Source organism: Stegodyphus dumicola, chromosome X2, assembly GCF_044657685.1.
Source record: "Stegodyphus dumicola isolate Sdum_Otavi_A_Nest chromosome X2, ASM4465768v1".
Classification (NCBI taxonomy): Eukaryota; Metazoa; Arthropoda; class Arachnida; order Araneae; family Eresidae; genus Stegodyphus; species Stegodyphus dumicola.
In genome coordinates, this window is record NC_140781.1 from 195,792,086 (window position 1) to 195,816,149 (window position 24,064).

At 31.0% G+C, this 24,064-nt stretch overlaps 1 protein-coding gene across 7 annotated transcripts in view; it reads right to left on the minus strand.

Annotated features, from left to right (window-relative positions):
* LOC118198261 (3',5'-cyclic-AMP phosphodiesterase 4C-like) overlaps positions 1 to 24,064 on the minus strand; it is a 539,317-nt gene that overhangs the window by 210,297 nt on the left and 304,956 nt on the right. The window contains exon 1 of one of the 7 annotated variants that reach the window (XM_085809223.1): positions 3,239 to 4,304. The exons of 5 other annotated variants lie outside the window; for them this stretch is intronic. In XM_085809223.1, the coding sequence (XP_085665349.1) occupies positions 3,239 to 3,558 (320 nt within the window). In that variant the 5' untranslated portion in view covers positions 3,559 to 4,304. Of the gene's footprint in view, positions 1 to 3,238; positions 4,305 to 24,064 lie in introns of those variants that run through there. One more of the 7 variants, XM_085809224.1, reaches the window with a different exon arrangement.

A 24,064-nucleotide genomic window follows, 5' to 3' on the forward strand; every position in this document is an offset into this window, starting at 1 on the left:
TTTCGTGATTTTCCCCCATTTGTAACGTGTATGCGAGCCAGTTTCCCTTAGAAAGTCCTTCACGAAGGCATTCTTCCTCTTTGGCAGATAGCCCTCGAAGCTTTTCCATAATCACACACACACATACATTCATAGATGAGAAGTAATGCAGGTCAACCAAAATGAATATTTAAAAAGTACTGTAACCAAGAAGATTCATATTTTTACACCTTTCGCAAACTTCTATTCAAACAAAAATTAAATCCTTTGATCTCATGATTAAATATATTGACCTTAAGACCATAGGTTTACTAATAAACTAATGACTTTAGATACTGAGTTCTATGAATTAGAAAATGTTTCACAACATGTTAATTTTGCTTTTATAATACATAGTGCTTTTTTCGTAGACATGAATGAAATTTCAGTTAGCAACTTTGTTTTACCTGAATAAAAACCAACTGGGACATTGCATCCGAAGAATTAAATATTCAGCAATAATAGACTCCAATTAGTTTACTCCAATGGAATTAAATATTCAGCAATAATGGAATTAAGTATTCAGAAATAATGGACTCAGTAAAACATACATTATTGCTGAATTAAGTATTCAGCAATAATGTATGTTTTACTGAGAGTTAGTATTATTTTTGTTTTGAATAAAGGAAAACACATACTATTCTGAGGATTTAAAAATTTTTAGCATCAGAAAATGCTCGCTTCGATAAAACTATTAGAAATCAGAATCCAATTTTATAGAAAATTGTTTTCGTTCGAGGTTTGCATTTAGAAATTAATTAATTACAATTTGACTTTTAAACATTCGGCAAAATGGGGGAATAAAATGGATAGAAACAAATTGAGAAACACGATAAAAAATACAAGGAATAAAAATTTCTCACCACCTTGGAAGCGGAAATGATGTTCCCACGCTTAGGAACACAGAAGTTTGTAAGTAGGCGAAAATAATGTCAATGGAATTTCGGGATTAACGAGTAAATATCACACTTCAATTATAATTCTTAAAAGATTATGTAAAGTAATATGGTGAACGAAATTCAAACGGTAGTATAACGTATATTAATTGTTAAATACAGACAAATATGTTAGACTTTTAAAAGTAATTTTTTAAATATCACATTAATGTTAACATTTTTAAAATGTATTAAATCCCTGGAAATATATTATGTATTAATAATCTCTAAATTTTCCTTTCAGATATCGTGCAGTTATAAGCTAGTTTCTAAACAAATGCTGCGTTTTATAACCAAATATCACTTAAGAACGCAAAGTTAATTGTGGAGTTGAAACTGATATCATTAATCATTGTGTTGTTGCGGCGACACTCTACCCATAGCGTGTAAAACTTACTTAATTAATGACTTATTTAAGTGGTGCTCTTGCAATTTACTAGCTTGCACCACAAATGCAGATTATGATTAAAAACTCTAACAATAAAGTCATAAATGCTTTCTATGATTCTGAAAGGGAAACTACTTTAAAAATTAATACGCGCAAAGAAATTTCTGTTTTTTTTTCTTTTAACGTTTTCGTTAGTAATAAAAGAAACAATTCAAGCAAATGAAATTCAAATTAAATCTTTCATTATGTGCTCATGAAGAGCAAAGCGGAATTTTATAATTATAAATTTAAAGATAATAAAGCAATTGATTCTGAAGTTTGAGGTAAAAATACAATGATATATTCATACAACATAAACTATAATATAGTTTCTAAATTTAAATTGTTTGCATACGATTTTTAGCATTTTAGGATTTCCTTTCGAAATGAAAAACTTAAGGTTTTCAATCACATAGCAGTAAAAATTTAATTTCTTTTTATTATTATCTATTTCAAAGGTTGTGAATGTACACATAATCACACAAGCTACAAAGACTTACCCGCAAATAACTATTAAAGAGGTTTGTCTGATATACATTTTGTGAAACCTCATTCTGTGAGTTTACTTCTAAAAGCACAAATCGAAATTAAGTATTTAGATCAAAAACGCAAATTATTATTGAATCACATTTTCTAGCCTTTGCTGACTCTTTGCCCATGTAAAAGTTGTTTAATCGTGTTCCTTTTTTCCATCTTGTAAGAAATAATTTTAATGTTAAAAGTAATTTTTATACTACTAAACTGATGTATATAATTAGCATTTTTATTCTACTTTGAAAATCATATTATCGTGCAATTATTGCTTGATTTATTAGACATTTAAAAATTTATTTTAACAATAAACAAAAAATATTAAGGTTTACTGTTTAACAGTTACAAGACCAAAGTTAGATACCATTCATTCTTTTTTATTTTTCATATCAATTTAATTTTTCTTTGACATTCTTCATGGGAAAAAAAAACGAAACATTAGCATTCCAAAAACTTTTAATTTCATGTATATATAAACATTTGGGATAGAAGTTACTGTTAAGGGAAAAACTAAATTAAAAATTAAAAATTTTCTTTGATTAATCACAATTACTTGCATTTAAATTATGATTTTAGACACATATATTTTTGCTTGAAATCAGGGTATAGGATTTTTAAGAATTAATTTCAGGAACTTTTCCTATACAAAACTTAACATATTATTTGTTTTACGAAATCTTTTAAAGTATTCAAAACAAAATAATGGATAATTATGTTGACAGGCATAAAATTTGAAGCATTTTATAGTAATAATGTTTCATATAAGTAATCACATTGAAAGTATATATATTTTTATAATTTTCTTAAGAAACGTCAGTCTTTTAGTTACTTATAAACAAGTAATCTTCCTAAGAGAGTCAATTACGATTAAGAAATTGTACATTAGACATGTTTATTACTTCCTAAAATGAACAAAAATGCTTTTTGAGTATTAGTTTTAGAAAGCGATGTGTTTTAACTATTAGATTATTTTTGCAGATATTCAACGGTTCAAAAATCAAAACAAGTTTGTTTCCATTTTTAGCATTATTAGCAAATTCTAACTGTTAATCCACTCGTAATAAAACGAACGACTAATTTATATATATATATATATATATATATATATATATATATTACTTCCTAATTAGCTTAACATATTCGAAATGTATATTGCATGCATGTTTTTGATTATTTAAGAAAGTTTTTTTAGCAATTTTTAGATTACGATAAGTGAATGTTTATGCTCACGCTCGCGATATAAAGACATCCCACCCCCACCGCATGGAAACTTTTCTGATTCTAGGAAAAAAAATGAAGTAAATAGGGATCCACATGACTGACTTGCCTGAAATCAGGGTGTCCATGCCTGATGTGCAGCGGAGAGAGCATTCCATGACCTCTCCTCAGTCTGAGGTTGAGTGCATGGGCAGTGTTAAAGTTGAGACTGATGGACCGCCCGATAATCTTCTTCGCTCTTCGCTTCTCACTCATCATTTGAAGGTGAGATGCTGATTCCTCGCGATGAGATTCAAAAGATGAGACAGATACCAAAGTCTTTGTCTGACGCTGTGAGGACGTCGTAACAGTTCTCGAATAAGCGCGATTGTTTTCAATTCTTTGGGATTCCATTTTTGTCGAACTGATGTTACTCGTTGCTACATGCATCTGCTAATTATTTGCCGTTGGCGTACTGGAAAAGAATGGCGCAGGGTAAATAAAGGAGTTACATCTCGGGCAGTAAGGTGTGATGTGGATGAGTCGCTCCAAGAATAGACGCACTTTTTAGCTCTTCTTTCGAACTCATCCCAGGGAGAGAACATCCTCTGTCACGTGGTAAGTGACGTCACAGTCGGCAATCGTTTGCTATCGCTAATATCATTCCGCTCGTAAGAGATTACAAATGAGTCTTCCTGTTTTCCAAAAGTTAACCGTTATTTATTCCAACTTCCACCACTCGGTTACAAGAAAATCTGTACTTAGCATAATGACTTTACCGTAGGTTCTTGAACTAAGTGGCTTAAAATCCATAAAATGAAAATTTGTTGGGCACTTTCCAAATGTCATTAAACTCGTTGCATAAAATCATCACAGATTATGTAAGCGACTCGAAGATAAGCATTTGCTATAAAATAGTCAGTAAAGTTATTTGTCTGAGAATCAAAGTATATTAATTTTAATGCAAAACTGCTAAGTCGTATTTTAAGCAGGAGCTACAAGTTCTACAAAGCAGTTAAGAAGAAAATTACCAATTTTACTCTAAATCTGCCCCTACGCATCAAAGTCGTATTTTAAGCAGGAGCTACAAGTTCTACAAAGCAGTTAAGAAGAAAATTACCAATTTTACTCTAAATCTGCCCCTACGCATCAAAGTAAAGCACATCCTAAACGTGAATGGTCAGAGTCTGATGCTTTACAACAGAGCATGTTTCATAATTTAGTTGGGAGGAAGTGACCTCTACCTTCACTTTCTGCAAACTTGCGTATGTACTTGAGTATCCAGACATTATATAAGAAGAAAGTCTGTTACAAATATAATCAAATCCGTTTCTCTAAAATATCTCTTTGTGAACTCATAAACTTCCTAAGCGCATGTTACCGAAAGAACAAAAAGCTTATTGTACGCCCTTATTTAAGATTGAGTCATCGAACGAAACACCCGCTTGCCCTTTGAATTTACGCGGAAGATTTCAAATGTTTCTTTCTACAGTATATCGTAGGATGTGCAATGTATTCCGCGAAACAGCTTTCTTGATAATTTTATACTGTCATAAATTTCTAAATCCTTGAAAATTTCGGAAAACAGAAGAAAAGAAAATAGGATGCTTATCTCTCTTTCAGCGAGTTCAGTTTTGTTTCACGTGGTAAGGGTTAATCGCAGACGATAAATCTTGAGTGACACCTTTCGCAAAATAAGCTGTAATTACACTCACGCCTCAAATTTATTGCACGATTACTTGTTTTTCTTACACTTGGGATGCTTTTATTGCTTTTTCATTACAATCACTAGTTTACATGATAAATTACTGCTCATTTCTTCTGTGTATGAATATTTGAAAATACTTTCTTTGTAAAAGGATTTATCTACGTTTTTAAACGGATTTTCAGAGTTACGTTATGTCTAGGTTTAGGTGCACAGAACATCCGACTTTTCAGGGAAATCATGCTTCCTTTTCATAACCTGAAAAGGAAGAGCAGATTTCCGGAATCTAAGTATTTTGTAACAAATTACTGTGAGATACAATGAGGTTAAAATATAAACTAATTCAGAACATTATTAACGTTGTTAACTACTAGGCTGAATATATCTAATGACGTAATGTCAATATCTACAATCAGTGTTATTTGTATTAGCTGTAATATAAAATTTTGTTTCTAATGTGTTATGCTGAATTTAACTGAATATTAAAGCTTATATTTATTACGATACAGTAATTTAATACAATTTCCTTGTAGCATAACATGCTAACCAAGGATTGAGTTAAAACTGCCCGGCACTGGTAGTTTCGTTAAATGTCAGTTCTCTAGGAAAAATCATTTGCATGGGAATTTGTGTCGTTTTCTTTAGTCTTCAATATATTATGATTAGTTCTATTCTTTTTTGTTTAAACGAATTGCATTAACATAGTATAAATATTTTAATTTATGTCTATTTCATCTCGCTCATTAATAAAGGCAATTTTCCATAAATAACCAACTAAATTAGCATAATAATTTGAATAAAGCAACCAGGTATATAGCATTTATTTGAGGATAAAACTGTTGTAAATTTCTCCTTAATTTTCTAATTAATTTTCATTACCGCAGAGAATTACTTATCTAATCTCCTTTAGTTATTACTTCAAACACAGTACGAAAGTCATAATGATGAAACCCTAAATTAAAAGCAATTAAACTTTTATGACTTCAGACTTCGCGCGTTCATTTAACTTTCCACATTTAGCTTCTGATGATAAATAAATTGCTCACTTTTATTTCTTAGTAGCAAGAATCTCTAGAAAGAGAAAAATGATACTTATATTACTATAGTGTTGGCGAAAAGAGGAGAATTGGAGTTAGCCTGCAATTCGTATGGTGATAAAGTAGTCAATAAAAAGTAAGTTCATAACCTAAAGATAATCACATATATTTATGTTGAAATAAACGAATACGTGTACCGTTCAGTACGATTTTCGAGTTCCTTTTTTCTCTATATTCCGTTCTTCACGGTTTTCATTGTTTCACTTCTTTTTTTCAATGTCTTGTTATTTGAATCATGTCATCGATAACCTCTGTTTCTTGCTCCTGAATTCGTGAACTGATGGTGAATTTAGTTTTGATATCTTCTGCAAAGTTTCCCTTTTATGGAGCCACCAAACCAAGATAAATTGATGCTTCTTTTATCAGTATCCGATAAGCTTAGTTTTAGGATCCAAACACCTTCAGCTATATGTAATGTTAACATTACCTCTTAAATTTTTTTTTGAATTTTAAGTAGATAGCAAAGTCAAACAGCTTTGGTAGTGTCGTCGTAATAAGTGGACTGTATTCTCAGTTAAGTAAATCTACATATAGGCCTGAACTTCCAAATATAGGAAAATGTTAAAGAATAAGAATAGTTATAAAATTTATAAAACTAATGTTGCTGTAATAACCGAAAATCGATGCATGAAATATGCAGACTTTTATTTCGCATCTAATACTTAAGACTATTTTTGTAAAAAATATAAAAATTAGTTAAATCATTATAAACTTTGACTGACAAAAATGGCAATGTCATTCAAACATAAACTGCTTTAAATAAGACATATTAAGGCCTTTCTTTTATCTAAATATCCCAAAACGGAAATTTAATTTTTTTTTCTGGTAGAGGGCATTACACGTCGCTAATAATAGCGACAGTAAAGCAGAAAAAGAGTATAAAACAGCAATCCATCACGTTAACCCTGAACTTTGCTTGAGCAATTTGACAGCAAATAAATTTGCAGGAAACATTTTTTTGGAAAAAATGGGGGCCTAAGCTACTTCTTGAAAACGTGAAAGTAAAATACCGAATGCCTTATTCCCTAGATTTTATTTCGAATATGCACCTGATGAATATAACATTTTTATAGTTTAACTAACTGTCAAAAATTTATTTATTTCAAGTGAGGTGCAATGTAATTTATTATCATCAAATTTCTGTATTTTTTTAAATCCAATCTTGCAACGTTAAATTAAATTAAAATTTCTGCGAGACGCAAAGTTACTTTCATCAGTAGAAAATAAAAATTATGACAAAACAGGCATTCTTAAATTACTTCATTAATAAGTACATAAATTAATTGAAAACCATTTCACTTTTTTTACCAAGATCCAAGATCAATAACTACACAGTTAAAATGAGATTAACAAAACTGCGTGCATTGGAAAATCTTTTACCAAATTTACAATTTTTCATTGCCTAATTTAAATTTTGATTCGATTTTTTTTGAGGCGGGGAGTACTACCGTCTTAAGAATCTTATTTTTATTTAGTAAGTAAATTATTATTTAGTAAGGCAGTTGTTACGCTGTATTTAAGCGCTTTTTTCTCTTCTAAATGCAAAATGAATAAGAACGCTTCATCTCCTTAACCTCTGATACTATTCTGATAAACCATTACATTTCAAAAGAAATATGTTGAAAGAAATTTTACGTTTTCAGTAGAGCTTTATTATATTTAATGAATATTTAATAAAAGTGTCAGCATTCCCGAATTTTACGCTACAGAATATAAATTACTTTGAACACACCTTAAGCAAGATCGGTTATAAACACTTCTAAAAATGAGACGTGAGTATCTATTTTGCATGTACAATGCACTTTGCGTATAAAATGCTATTGAATGCCCATAAAATACTTTTGATGCCTTAAAATTTTTGCATTTACATATACATTTTGTCAGTGGGCTTGAATGCATAGACTTATGCATACTACATAGTTACGTTTTTGCAGAAGTACGTGATCTGAATATATTTTTTTACTGAATATTCTTAAAATTGACTCACTAATGCTGAATAGTGGAAACAGAAAACTTCTAAGAGAAATACGTTTGCGTCAAAAACTCAGACTTCGAAAAGATTTTCTAAGATAACAAAATATCAAAATTTTACTCAATATGGAAGGAATTAATAATGAATTTGGAAACAAACGTGTATTAGCTCATGGTAGTAACGTTTATAGAACATTCTTAATGTTATTTATTGAAAATAAGATCTTTTAAAAGTTGATAATTTGCTGAATAAATATTTGTGAAAACAGCAATATTATCCAACCTTTCAAGCTATATATCCGGCTTATTATCTGCCGCAGGCGAGTGTTAATCCGATTGTATTAACGGTAGAATGTTTTAACTATGGGTAGCAACGACGCTAATATCTTTATTTATTTAGTGCAATACTCTCGAAATCTAATTCTTCTGCATAATATCAACCACGTATTTCTATTTAAACTAAGTATACACATGATAAAGGATCACAAAGTAATGGATTATTCTGATATGTAAAAACTATTTTTAAGTTAAAAATATTTTAGTGAGATAATTTAAGCTTTCCTGTACTTACGAAAAGAAAATTTCGCCAGCGCTCTTGCCACTCCACTCGGCATAAGAACTTCAATTTATTTTTCTGAATACATAAATACATTACTCAGAAAACAAAATATTTAATTAATTACACTTTCTATGAATTTTGGTATTTAATTACATTAATATTTAATGATGGCAAAAATATTATTTATAGAATATATGCTGCTTCTATGAGAGACGTTTACAACTGTTTATGTCACTGGATAGTTGCAGCGACATGTCTTCGGCTACTGAATTTTGCTGTAATTCTCCTATCCAGACAATAATGTTCAAACCCTTCTTTAATCCATATTTTATATATACTAATTTAATTGACGTTTCAGACGTGTCTTAAGATTACAACTTTTAGATCTACTAGAATTTAGTTGTATGCCTTAGACACTTTCTTTTCTTTTCTTCACCTGGCAGGGCAGCCGGTAAGTTTAGGAAAGTTGCTTATCGGTCTGCTTAAGTCCTGCCAATGACTATAATTACTTCTTATCGCCTTAGGTCATGTTTCCCAAAGTCTGTCTTTGCAAGGCAAAAGGAAAGAAAGAACTGTAAACTGGAAGATAAACTGCAAAGGGAGTGACATTTTGGATGGGGGAATGGAACCAATGTGCTCTGGTTATGAAGTATTATCACTGTGTGCAAACCGATTAATCATTCAGTCGGTTGGCACACAGCGGTAATGATTTAGCTTCCATTACATGCATTCAGATGTATGGTTTTCATGCTCAGACTTAATTAATATTATCATTCTAAATTGCACCGTACTCTAACAATGTTAGCCTATCATTTTGGATTCATAATACTTATTCCTGTTTTTTCCTCGCCTTCTTTCAAAACAATTGTCTTAAAATTAAGTATATTTAAACAATAATTAAACTTTGATTAATGCTCAAAACTAGTCCCAATTGAAGTGGTAAAGTACTGATATGCTACAAAATTTATTTATTTATTATAAATAAATATAGTTTTATTTTCTGAAGGGCCGCACAGCGCAAAAAACTATTAAAACTCTTTCATTATCTCATTCTCTGAAGATCTGAAAGTAAGTTTTCTCCATTTATACATACATACGTATGTCAAGTATGGCATTTGTTGATATCTCTTTTTCTAAGATGATCTCCATGTCTAGAAAAATTACTGTACATGTTAATTTCAACATATTTATCAAATTTCTCAAGATACACAAGGCTCAGTATGAGGGTAGAGTAAATAAAGAAAAGCAAAAATGTAAACTGCACTTTACACTTTAAGGAAGCAGCAATTTTTCTTTTAATAATTACGCTTTATAGAATATATGGATATTGCTTAATGAGCAAATGCTATGTTAAGTTGTACTGTAGTTAACGTTAATAAATTAAATCCATCGTTCATATTGTCATTATTCAATTAATGATCCACTGCAATATTTCTTTATATCACGAGCAAAATTTTCCATATTGAGTGAATATGATAAACTTTTGACACAGTTTCAGTCTTACTCTAAATATATCCAGCACCTCTGAAAACATTTAGAAAAATGTTATTTCGAATGTCTAAAGCGTTTTGATGTAAGGGAGTAATTCTATTTCTGCACCAATTAACGGCTTTAAGGATAAAATTTAACTTTAAGAAACTCAAATCTGTTTCTCTGTTTCTAAAGTTGAATCTAAATTTTAGTCTTCAGAAATCATACCGACTGAATAGGAATCTCCTATGCATTACTTCTACCAGTATTAAGAGTTAAAAATATCTCCATTGAGTACGTCACTGCTCAAAACAAATTGAATGTATTTTATTAAATTATGCGAAGAACTGCAACGGTAAGTAATGCATATACTCGAGTTCATGCTTACGCATCTTTCTTGATATTGAAACGCACAGGTTTTTCGTTGTGTCAAGTTGTCTTTGCTTATTTATTCGTTTTAGATAGCTTTACTTTTCACTTTGTTAACTTTTATTTTTAGCCTAAGAATTCAAAAATATGTATGAATATTTCTAAGTTTCAGAAATTTATTCAAATTTATGTTTCATGAATCTTTTTCTAATAAAATTTGAAAGGTAACTTTTGTTCCAAGAGAGTTAAGAAACTGTTTAAATCCTTTTAAAAATTGTCTTCTTAGTTCGGATTCTAAATAATGTTTGTTTTCTGTTTATCCATTCGACTGGATTGAAATCTACCACGTTTAATTGATGTCCAAAGCAAAGAGCTCAATTTTAAAAGAGCATATAAAAGCTTACCTTCCACATTGGTTTGATTATTTTCACGTCTATTTAAAATTCTAATGACAAATTTCATCTAAAATTCTTATTCTAATTAAAATTCTAATTTAAAATTCTAATTCTAATAAAAATTCTAATTTAAAATTCTAATTCTAATAAAAATTCTAATTTAAAATTCTAATTCATGTGTTTAACATGCTCAGAAATTAAGACTAATCTAACTTTTGATCCTTTTTCCTAGAATTGCGAAAAAATGCTTTAGAAGTGGAGAATATTAAATTATATGACAGTTCACAATACAGAAAATTAGTAGTTCTGCCATAATAGATAAAATAAAAATTCTCTAGAAAGCTAAGTAGCAATGTTGTCTAGAACTGTATAAAGCACTACCGAATTCTGGTATAAAATGTTTTAGTATAGAATAAATGGGCATGCTGCAGCGATGCAATACCTTAGCATTCTCAGCATAAAATTTTACAGTCATTAGGTTTTTGTTTGAAGCAGTAGACGTGAAAAATGAGCAATACCCTCGCTTGGACTCGAACCTGGACCTCTGGAATAAGCGCCGAGTGTGCTACCACTACACCCCGAAGACATATAAAAAGGAGAGAGGAAAAAAAAAAACCTTATAAGCTGGTATTAAGTACTCTCCTTACGCCAGAACTGTGCAAAAATACAGAATTCTACAAGGTAAATGCATCTTGCAACATAGCTTAGAAAAATTCAAACTTTATGCTTATCGCTTATTTAGGTTTCACTGGGTGAAAAGGCTAGACCCTGTAAACAGGTGATTATCTCGCTAACTTCAGTAAGGAGATCTGTATGGGTGCACGTTGCCATCCGTAACCAAGTCCCATTGCCTCCTGAATACTTAGAATTATTGGATTATGGCAAAGCATACGAGAGCTATCTGCTTAAGAAAAGAGATGAATTCGTGGAAAACGTTTGAAGGAAACTAACTCATACTCGCGTCACACACGAAGAAAAACACGATATCTCCCATGCAGTCAGTATTTTCGATGACATTTGAACCCACGTCAAACCGTTAGCGTTCAATGCTCTTTCCGCTCAGTCGCTGGCAGACTGAAATTTAGAGAACATTTTGATTATATACATCAATAATTTTGACCTCACCAATTGCCGAGTGGTTAAAGCCGCTGGATGTTCAATCTGGGCTCGATTTCAGTCGAAGAGGCTGGCTGCATGATATTTTTTGAGGTTTTCCATATAAAATGTGATAAGAGGGTCAGTTTCCTTTAGGAAGTCCTCCAAATTTGAAAAAAAAAAAAAAAATAAAATAAAAATTAAAAAAAAAATAAATAGCGATCTCTTTAATGTAAATATTATTGTATTACCTCTTCAAAGTTATAAGCTTGAAAAAGCATGTTTGCATTAAACCGCATTTCTTACCTTTTACAGAGCACAATCTACCATATTTACTCGAAAATAAGATGACCTCGAGTATAACACCCCCCTTACATTTCAAGATAAATTTAAAATAAAATAAAATATAATGTAAGCGAATGTTTTATTAAAGCATGGTTCTGATTAGAGTGAAAAGCAAGCCAATAAAATAAAATACAATATTTTAATATGCCATAGAAAGAATAATTTGGAAAGATTAATGATTAATTATTATTTATTTATTTTTAGGCATTCAGTATCCAGTGTAGTGGGTAATCGCTTAACAAGATACGATTATTAAACTTATAGGCAGCTATTCAGGTCATACATCGTGTAGTTACGTGGGTGGTTTACTTAGTACTTAAAATATGTAATTAATCACTATAGCATGATAATTAAACTACTTTCTCTTATTCTGGAAATTTATTTATTAAAGTACAAGATTTTAAAACCCAACCAAATTTTAGAGCCAAAATGTAGCAGATAAATTACATTTGACTTTCGATTAAATACAGTACATTACATGGAGAATATTGCGAAATAAACATAAAATGAAATGGCAGATTTAAAGAGTTGCTTATACGTTCTGTTGCTTTAAATTATAATCAGCACTGTATTTTACTCTTTGGATCCGAAGTGTATTAGGACACTTTATAAATTTAATAGCAATATGAAAATGAAGTCCGTAACAATTAAGTAAGTTGGTATTAATTAATAACTAATAATAATCCCATAAATGGCTATTTATTAAGTTATTTAATATGTAACAGTCTAAAATAAAATAATTAAGAAATGAATCTTTTAAGTAAATATCCAATTCAATTACGTTATCCAGCAAGATGAGATAGTAAAAGGAATGAAAAGGCATGTAAAGGAATCTAATAAATTAATAGATGGAAAAAGAAATCAATAGCAGCATAATTAAATTCCAGAAATGGCATCAATTCTGTTACATGTCACGAGAGGATTTTTATAGAATATTATAACTTTCATACTTCATTTTTAATAAAACACGGGTATTAGACTCACCTTTTGTTTGCTTGAAATGCAGAACAGTAACTATTTTCAATGCTACCATCAAGCGAATTATGAATAATCCTACTTTGAATTTTCAGACAATCAATGAATTTTTCATCAAACCAGAAAAATAAGTGCATTTCCGACCTTTTGCTATAATATTATTTCATCATAAATTAACGCCACCTGTAAAGAAAACGCTTAATTATTCCAGACATACAGTGTACGTTTTTCACTGAATCCTTTGCGTACGAAGCGTCTAACAAATATTTCCATCAAGAGAAGTGGCAGCAACTTCTATTTTCTTTCTTTCTTCAAACTTTCGAGCAGTGAAATCAAAAATTACCTTCGCATAGTGAACAACTATGAAATGTCTCACAGATTGTTTTCCCGATCTTCGTCTGGCAGGATCCTGGCTACGCATTTTAATTGTTAAAAAATGCGATTTTACCTACTAAGTCGAAAATACTAGTTACGCTTCGAGGTGTTAAAAAGAAGTGGAATGGCTATCTCAAACTTGAATGAACTACTTTTTTAATCTTACTTATAAGGTATTTTCTTCCTCCTTTCTGCATTCCTTCGTGGTGTAACACTAGCACACTCGGCACGTATTCGAGAGGTATAGGTGCGAGTCTCGGCGAAGGCATTCCTCATTTTTCACGTCTCCAGATTTAAATAAACCTACTGTCTCTACAGTAGCGCCCGAACTAAAAGGTTGATGATTCTTCCCCACAAGGATTATCCCCAGTCTCCCTTTAAATGGGGAAGTATATAAGGTATTTTCTCTCTCCTTTCGGCATGACTTCGTGGTGTAACGGTAGCACACTCGGCGCGTATTCGAGATGTCCAGGTTCCGAGTCCCAGCCGAGGACATTCATTATTTTTCACGTCTCCAGCACAAAAAATAACTTACTGTCTCTACAAAGTAAATAAACAGGGATCAACAGAAATCTATTTTTTTCCATTAGTATTACGAAAACCTAAGTCTTTATGTGACTTAATAAAGAGTTGTCGGACCAGCACCGACGCTATCCACGTTCACTCGACATAGATATCTCTTCCTTCCCGCATTTCTTAGAAGGATAGAGAAAGGAGACGGATTTCCAATCCTGAAAAGATAAAGAAACGAAATTCTTCTAACGTTTCTGCATAACTCGCTGATAATTAACTGACATATATGTTATAAACACTTGAAAATATAATGGAGCTGTGCCAAAGCTCTATGCACTTAAAAACATTCCACTTTTACAACTTTTCGCTTAAAAAAAGTGCTCAACTGAAAAATTTCAGTGCTTGCTTGCTTAGTTTATTAAGGTAAAGCACGTGAAAGCTGTCTCTAAAGGAAACGATGGCTACGTGGAGGACTTTCTGAAGGAAACCGGCTTGTATTCAGGTTAAAACGTGGGAGAAACCACAAAAACATTCATGCAACCAGCTTGTTCAGTGAAATTCGTCGCCGGGTTGAATTATCAGTTTCAGTGGTTATTGTCACTTTTCAACGGTATTATCCATTTAACCGAAAACATCATTATGAGATGATGTACGCTATGTATTTGTACGCTATGTATGAATTAACCTTTGTACTCTGTGTACGAATAAATTTATCACGTTCATTATAAAATTAAAGGGAAACAAATATAAGTAAATTTCTGAATCTTTTTGAATTATCAACTTTTTTCAAATATTTTTATGACTTTGATAGATACAAAATATCAAAATCGTCTATGTTTTTGTGTCAGTTATTTTATTCTTAATTAAATAAACCAGATTATATAATTAGAGGGAGGGGAAAATTAAGTGAATTTCTGAATTGTTTTCATTTATCAATCTTTTCGAATTCTTTTATGACTTTGATGAATAAGAAATACCACTATAGTCAGTCGTCAATGTTTAACTTATTTTATGTTTACTGCATGCGCCCTCTTTTCAACAAATTTATAATAAGTATAATAACAATAATATTTTATTTAAATACTTAATTTTTTATGTCACCTTTTAATAAAAAAATAAAAAATAACATCAAATGGCTCAGAGTTTGCCTGCTACCTTCTCGTTTATTTGCAAGGAATCGAATATAATTACGGATAATAACACTAAATTACTGGAAAGTCTCGGGAGATTCGAAGCAAATTTTTTAATCTTATGAAATAAATAATGATGAAAATTTCAAAGCGCTATTTAACAGAAAGAAATGAACTTTTTCATTCCAAAAAGCGCTTGTCTTTCTGTTCACACTGACTGAATATTAGTTAGGTTAGCACATAAAAATTATATTAACAAAAGTCCTTTGATGTAAAAAAAATATTTGGTGCATTTAATTGCCCGCTAACAGCCGAATAGCCAAAGTACAATGATAGTTCATTCTGGGTTTGAATCCTGAGGGATTAACTGACTGGTTATTTGGCGTTTCTTGGCTTCCCAGATCCCTCTATTTCCCCTCTTAGGAAAATAACATTCGTGTGCTTTACAGAACTAATTACAAAGCAAACCGGATTATTTTCCTTATAAATCCAAATCTGTAGATCAAAAATGGCGTCTTTGATCCGAGTTCTAAGATATACGATATAACAGCGATAAATTAATTCATTAATTCCTGAGATATTTTCCTTAAAATTTTGCATATAAGAATAAGAAACGGTTTTACATATATTTGTCATTATTCGTGGGAGTTGCATGGAGAACTCAGAAAGGTATTTAAAATTTTAATTCCTTTTTTCTTAGATTTTAAGTGGGCCCACCAGCGGCCGAGCGGAAAAGACGCTGAACACTGGTAGTTCGGTCCGAGGTTCGAATCTCGCGAACGGGCTGGCTGCATGGGCGTTTTCGTGGTTTGCCCCATGCGTAACGTGTATATAGCCAGTTTCCCTTAGAAAGTCCTCCACGAAAGGCATCCCTCCCCTTAGGCAGATAGCCCTAGTGCGCTTTCCCATAATTAAATACACACACACTTAGATCTTAAGCATAATATTTATTTAAATTTTAATATAAATTACGAATCAATTTGTGCTTCATTCCTTCTTTACAATATGATGAAAAAATACTCAAAGGTATGATCTGAATTTTTCCTTAACGCTTTCTGAAAAATAGTGTAAAGAGCAAACAGATAAATTTACATAATTACGTTAATAGTAATTCCACAAGAAATTTGATTTCAAATGTAGAGTTCGTCAAACTAATTTCTATCGTATCATATTTGAATTTATCCACACAGATTTTTGCAACATGATGTTAAGGCTTTTTCGCTCTACATTCAGTATGGTTTCAAATGCAAACAAATAGGACAAAAATTAAATTAATTAAGAATATACTAGAGTTGCATTATCAGGTTCAATGCTCCTTCTAACCTTCTTCGGGAACATACAAGGACCTGACTCGGAACAGAGAGCTTACTAAAGCTATGTTCACTAATTGTGGTAAGTAGACAGGATACAGACGAAGGGTATACAAAACCCTTTATTTTTCTCTATATACAATAACTTCCGTACTTCGGAATACACTGACCCTCCACTCGGGGTCTAACGTAAAAAAGTATAAAAATAAAACTAAACTCTAATTTAACTTTAGAATAATACACGTGGAAGATTGGCCTTATAATAACAGGAAGCGTATGTAGCACAGAGACTGTGAACACTACAATACGTTTAATTTATCAAGAGGATTAAAACCTCTGGCCTGGAAGGCAAAGTAGCAACTGCGTAACTTCTAAGGTAAGCGGCCTGCTTCGAACTCACGGCTTCCTCTCTTCTGCTTGGCAAAAAAGACACACTTAAATACTTGGCGTTCGCCAGACAAACTTTGCATAAAAACCTTCACGCTTATAATTCTGGCCGGAAGTATAAAATAAGAAGTGATAGTAAAGATTTAAAATAAAATAAACGTTAGTAAAACTTAAGATCCTTACAGCATGATCCATGTTTTGTTCGTCAAAATGTAAACTTAAGGAGATTTCAGTCGCCTTAAGACCTTTGTTCCTTGATTCTATCAGGGATACAGGTTCCTGTTTCTATCAGGAATATCAGTGTTCCTAATTCTATCAGAAACACTGATGGAATTTTTAAGTGTTCCATGGATTCCATCAAGAGCTTTGAAGCTGTTTCTTTCAAGACAATGACCAGCTCGACATAGTTATTCATCTGTGTTTTTAAAGCTTACCCAAAATTTAATAACTTCGGTTAGTTGTGGCTAAACTATTTGCAAAATATAATTAAGTAAATTATTTTTGAATTTTCAACTAGACAATCGAAAAGAGATATTTCTTGTTTGGCGGCAACAATTTTATCAAAGTTCTGTGAGATATAATTAAAAGTGAAATAAAAACATTACACAGAAGAATGTTATTTTCCCTACGCATCATCAACCAACTTTTTTAAAGTCTTTCTACGATTTTAAATTAAATACGAAATTGAACGTGATTCTTTGATATAGTTAGAAATATGTTTTATGCAGTTCAGATGAAACGCTTTCGTTAACTTAAAAAACTAAATACTTATTCATCTACTTACAATTTGTTTTATTTAATTGAAGACAATCTAAATGTTATAATCGTCTGAATGCTAATTTTCCTAATATATTCTAAAACATTGAGCCATTTTTAAAAGTGACGAATTTTTTAGCTATCGCTTACAAATATTATTAATTTAAACTCTGTAATTGTAATATATATACTTATGGTATAAAATACAAATACATTCTTATAACGTATTTCAATTAATTAATAGCTTTTTATATTTCCTATAAAAGATAGGTTTTCTTGAAAATTCACTAATGCTATGAAATATGAACAGAGATTTTCAAATCATAAGTTTTATGAGTGGCTTCTAGAAAAATTAATCTTAATGTAATTGAAGAGAAAAGTGTTCAGTTCGAGTTAACTTCCTGGAAACTGTGCAAAAAGAGGAATTAACAGAATGATAAGTATGATAATAAAGTTGATTTTATTAACAAAATATAAATAAAATGTTCTTGAGTGTATTTTTGACATGAGGGCTTTCTTAATATTTCTCTATAATATTATTAAAAAAGAAAATAAGTTAAAAAACTTACAATGGCTTTAAACTCACTCGTTTGATAATTATGCTGCAAAGCAAAATATACGGTAAGAAATTAAAAAGATTATTATAAACAATAAGCCTCTTTTAATGCATTTAATATTGATAATTATATTGCAGATTCTGTAAAATTAAATGAATACATGCTCACTTGCTATGAAGAACGTGCTTCGAATATGTGGGCGTAGGAGTATGAGACTCATGAGGTAATCATAATTAATTGGTTAGTAAAAGAATATAAAATACCAAAATGTTTTGCAATATAACAGAATTTTATCTTAAATTAAATTTTCAGGCACAAGAAGCATGTCCTTTTGTCTCAGATCACAGCAGCTACATTCAATTACAATGACTTGATAAATATTTGATCCTCTAAAACATTCATTAGTGTCTAACGAACGCTTAAATGAAAAAATAATTTTCAGTTTAAGTTCCGCATTAATTTCAAACTTTCAAAATGCAAAATATACGTGAGATATGTATGTTTGTTCCCAAAGCGCGGAAAGCATACGTTGATTCTTGTTGAATTTCATATTTTTTAATGACAACCAAAACTGCTTTGCATTAATTTTCTAACATTAATATGAAACAATCTAGTTAAGAAAGTAAAAAAAAAGTTCAAGCTTAAAAATTGTTATTTTAATTTGGAATAAAGCTATCATATTTTATTCAAAGCAAATCTGATATAAATCACCTGTATCCAGCTAGTGTTACATATAATTTCACTCAGCTGAACTTAAGTAGCAACATAGCATTCAAATTCTTTACTCAACAGTATCCGGAAAGTAATCACAAAAGAGGTATCAATCAAACAGCCATTTTTCCTAATCCGAAACTGAAGCATATCACAATAATAAGGATAGAATATTTTCATTTCGTAATGAATACGTAATCAAATAACCGCTTCGTTATGACCTTTACTTCTTCCTCATTTTACTCACTAATTTTGCCAAGATCAAATAAATATTAAGTAAAATTCCTGAATCACCAATATTGGGGTCCAAACTTGAATTCTAAAGAAGAATGAAATGGAGTAGAATTTTCATACTATGAATATTTGAATCAATTCTTTTTATAATACTCCTAAAAGATTTCCTAAAAAAAATAGCGATTGCATCTTTGCTTAACACATGAATTACGTTTCAGATTCCCCAGCGGCGGAGCGATAAAGTCACTAAACACTGGTAGTTCGGTCCGGGACTCGAATCCCGGCGAAAGGGGTGGCTGCATGGGCATTTACGTGTGTTCCCCGATGTATAACGTGTCTACGAGTGAGATTCCCTTAGAAATTTCTCCACGAAGACATTTCTCCTCTTAGGCAGATAGCTCTAGTGTGCTTTGCCCTAATCTAATAAACCAAACCATGAAAATACGTTTTATAAAATAAACAATGTTGTCCCATTCAAACATTTCTTCGAGTAACAGAACGTTTAGTTGGAAACTGCAATGTTAACCAAACCTCTTGCCAGACATTTTTTTGAAGCATTTAATTGAAAAACCTACCGCTACACTTGTTCACTAGTTGTCATAATTTATCTTAAATAAGTCTGAAATGACTAAGATAAGGGAAAAGATTTTTCTATCATACATCACCATGAAAGTGTTAGTCAGAGATGTCCTTAAATTTATTCCCAATTACTTAATTTTCTTCTCAAAACATTCATGCGTATATCCACCGTAGCAAGAATTAAGAGGCAAGTCATAGAAAGATAAACTTCATGGGAATAAAGCAAAAGAATTCGTTAATCAGAGAGGGAAAAGTCTTGAGTTGGGAATAAAGAAATATAAAGGACACGTGCTTCTATACCAGACTTGCTTGGACCGAAGATCATTTTATCCGGCTCGAACACATCAAGGTATTATAGTAATCTCATCCATAGGACATAGAATAAATCAGGGAACCTGCAATGTTAATGGAGAATCAAAGAAATTTCTACAGAAACGGTGAAAGGAAACTAAATCGTGTTTGGAAGATAATGTATCGGAAAAGTGCAATCCAAAAATTGACATGCATCTACTATTTGCTTTTCAGATTACACTTTACTTGCTTGCAAAAGGATTGGACTTCGGATGTATACATGTATAGAAATGTAACAGCTATAAATGCAGGTGGCGGCTATCCAACTAAACTATGGTAACTAGTAACTGATACTGGAGTTAATTTATATAGAAATGAATCTTAAAATGATACATTTTATATCTACAAAACATGTATATAAGATTGAATATTTAATTTGTCAAAGTGTAAGAGAAGTTCCAATTATTCTAATATTTTAATTGATAGTTGGTTGTGAAAATCTTGACCTCTGAAAAATATATTAAATGACTTTTACAATTTATTAATACAGCTCTCTTTTGTTCGCAATGAGATGTATCAATGGAGACAACTTAATTTATCGAAACTACTCAAGAGTAGCAATTTTACGTTTTTTATACAAAAGTGTGTGTCTGAAAAATATTTTATTTACTGTATTGAACTAATAATATTCATTCACTTTATATTTTTTGAGAAAAATCTTCCTTTAACTTGTGATATCCATAAATCACATTTTTGCTCAAATTTATTGTTCTTTTTACCTTGTTTATAACATTTCCGTATATGCTTTACATGGATCGTTTTTACTGAAACCTATGTATGTAAAGCATATACAGAAATGTCGAATTCATTTACTATAAGGTCATCGTAATTTATTATGAATTTAATGTTTTATTTCATAATAAATAACCTTGACGTTAAAGTAAATGACTACAGCAAGACATGCTATAAATATTATAAGACATAAAATGGAACCAATGCTTCTAATTTATAGCACGTGGGAATTCCGCACTTAACCTCACAATAGAAGAAGAACACTCTCCTTCGAAGCTGCCTGAATGTGCCGTGACGAGAAGAATAGAGTGATTTCTGCAATTTTACAGTCTAAAATTGCGTAATTATAACTTTATTAGAATAGAAGGAGCTAGTGGTTGAAAAAGCTGATGCTTCTCAAACCTACGTGGAGCTCGAAGCGCAAAGGAAAGGTTTTTGTACAACGTTGTAATTAGCTGCATGACACTTCGGTCAAAATGTACGTGCCAAATATGAAACACAGGCCGGACAATTGGCATCATTATGAATCACCAAGGAAATCAAAAGTTCATTAGAACACTGCACTGTGTGAAGGTTTTAGAGATTCTTATGTACGACTATGATGGTGTTATCCTGATGCATACCGTACCTCAAGGACGGAGCGTCAGTATGCAATATTACTGTTCATTTTGGGAATTTAACCTACGATCAGCGTTGCAAAAGAAGAGGCAATAGTTTCTACAAAAACTTCTCAATATTTTATCGCATAGATTCGAATGCATGTAACTCAGAACCTCTTTGAGAATTAGAGTCTGAAATGAGCTAAAATTTCTGGTGGTAATATCTCGCTCAGTTAGAACCATTAAATGATACATTTTCTTACAGATGTACTACGATTTTCACAACGAGTTGCTCACATTACCAGTGACAACACCGAAAAACTGCATAAATTTCATAAAGGTATAGCTTTTGGGTCAAGTTATACGTAAATAGTTGCCAGTATTAAAGTTCCAATCAATCCTCATAAGTTTCATTTCTGTAATACCACGTGAAACATCTCAAAGCCAATTTTCTTCATAAATAGGAACTGAACCTTTTTCCATCATTAAACTTGTACGGTTATTATTATGTTGCATTAAACAGGTTATTTACATTTTCAGTCTTTACGATCACTACTCTTTCCATCACTCTTCCTCGTTTCCTCACCAGAAATGTAGAGAGCATTTAAGCTGAAGATTTTGATTTTAGAAAAGAGCACGTTTTTGCCTCTTGAGCCACGTTACTGGGTTTCAGTAGCTCTGATAAGAGTGTAAATATTCGGCTTTACGTTATAGCTGCCATTATTTAAATTATAACGTTGGTGAGAAGTCCTGAGGCAACTTAGTTTTAAATTAAATTGGGTAGTCTTTGACTACTAGGTTAATTTGAGTTTGTTACTTTAAGCTGCATCGCCACAAGTGGTGGCTCATTATGTTAGCACGAGAGGTAGAATTATGCTCAAGTTTTTGTTTTACTAAAAACGTTGTTTTAAACCATTTTTAAAACTCTTCTATTACATCAGACCAAGCGATAATTTAATCTAAGTCTGTTAGAGTTTGGAATTAGTTTATGCTACCTAAGGCAGTCAAACTCAATAAAACTGTTTCATCCACATGAGTGCTAATTGGTTGTTCATGATAAAGTTTGCTGCGAAACAATAAAAAAGTTTCGAAAAATAAGTAAAAATATTTTATTATTTATAATCAAAGCAAATTTAATTTTCGTATAGCATTTTTCAAAACATTTTACACTTTTCATAAGGATTTAGTTTGCTCAAAAGTGAAATTATGTGTAAAGGATATGTTTACGACAAATGCAAAATTAAAATACCATATTTAATAATAAAATAATAATTTATGTGCAGAAATCTATGGTTCATTGCAAAAAAATGCTGGCTGATTGCCTAAACCGTGGAACAACAAATCATAGGGATGCTCTTTCGATGCTTTGCACACCCTTATAAGAACGATTGACAGTCAAATAAACAATGTCTTTTAAAACGTAATGGCTTGCTTTCAGTACATTTCAACAAGAAATTAATCATGTCATTATTCAGTGTTCGAAATGTTCATTAATTTTATATATTTGAAGCATAATAATTATTATTTTTTAAAAAATGAATTTTTTTTTTGACAGTCAAATATAATTCGGGGTTGTAATGTTAAAGCTTACATCAGATTTCTTTTCTAAATTTTTTAATCATTATGGTACAATCATCAAGCATACACCTTACAAAATGTGTGCATTTATTGATTGACTATTATATACATATATATTACTTTTACAATAGCATACACACTTTATATGAAAATATATTACTTTTACAGAAGCCTACCTTTATATGAAAAACTTTTTTTATTCCTATTGAAACTTTTTATCCTATAAGGCAACGATATACGAATATCTGTATCAATTGCGCACGTTTCTGCTCTCCTGTATTTCAAATCTTAGCTTTTAAAGAATCGTAAAATTTTAAAAGGGACAAGAACATCTTTCTTGTTTTTTATTTGAAAAATAGTAGAAGACAAATACATGTTTCGACACATACATAGACATATTCATTGCAAGTCAAATACATGTTTAAAATACATATTTGACTTACAAATAAAGTTGCATGTCAAATGCATTTACACTCACCATTATTCTCACTGAGGTTTCAGGCATAACAAATTATTAATTATAATTACATTTTGCTCGACAGAAATGTTTCATACTGCCAACACTCTCTGTAAATTAAAACTGCAGCTTATAGGACTTCAATGAAGTTTTGATCGTCATTGCTTCTCGAACGTTTCTTACTGAAAAGTTTTTATAACTATCATTTGAGATCTTTTATTGCTTACGAATTCTGAATAGTCTTTTGTTACATGTTAAATTTCTAAAATAGTATTCCATTGTACATCCTTGTTTGTAATATGCATTAGAACAAACTCTTCCAAATGAATAGTTTTCAAAATTAATTTAATTATGCTGTATATTTATGTCCACGCTAAAAATGTATCATAAAATGTAAAGCCTTTGGTAAAAAATGTCTCCTTTGGTAAAAACGGAGAACTGCATTAGTTACCACTGAAATTTCTGAACAGTTTTACTAAGCAATCAGTTGAAACAAAAAATAAATAAAAACGCCGCTGATTTCTGAAATAAATATCAGACATATTAAACATGCAAACTACGGGCTGATTTTCAGCTGCAGGTAGGTTCTTTAATAAAGTTCCCTTAATTTTACTGAATTTATGATTTCATAACTATTTAAAGGCCAAATTTAGTTACAGTTAGAATTTTCCTTCCCCTTATTGTATTATGTTAATATTTACACAGA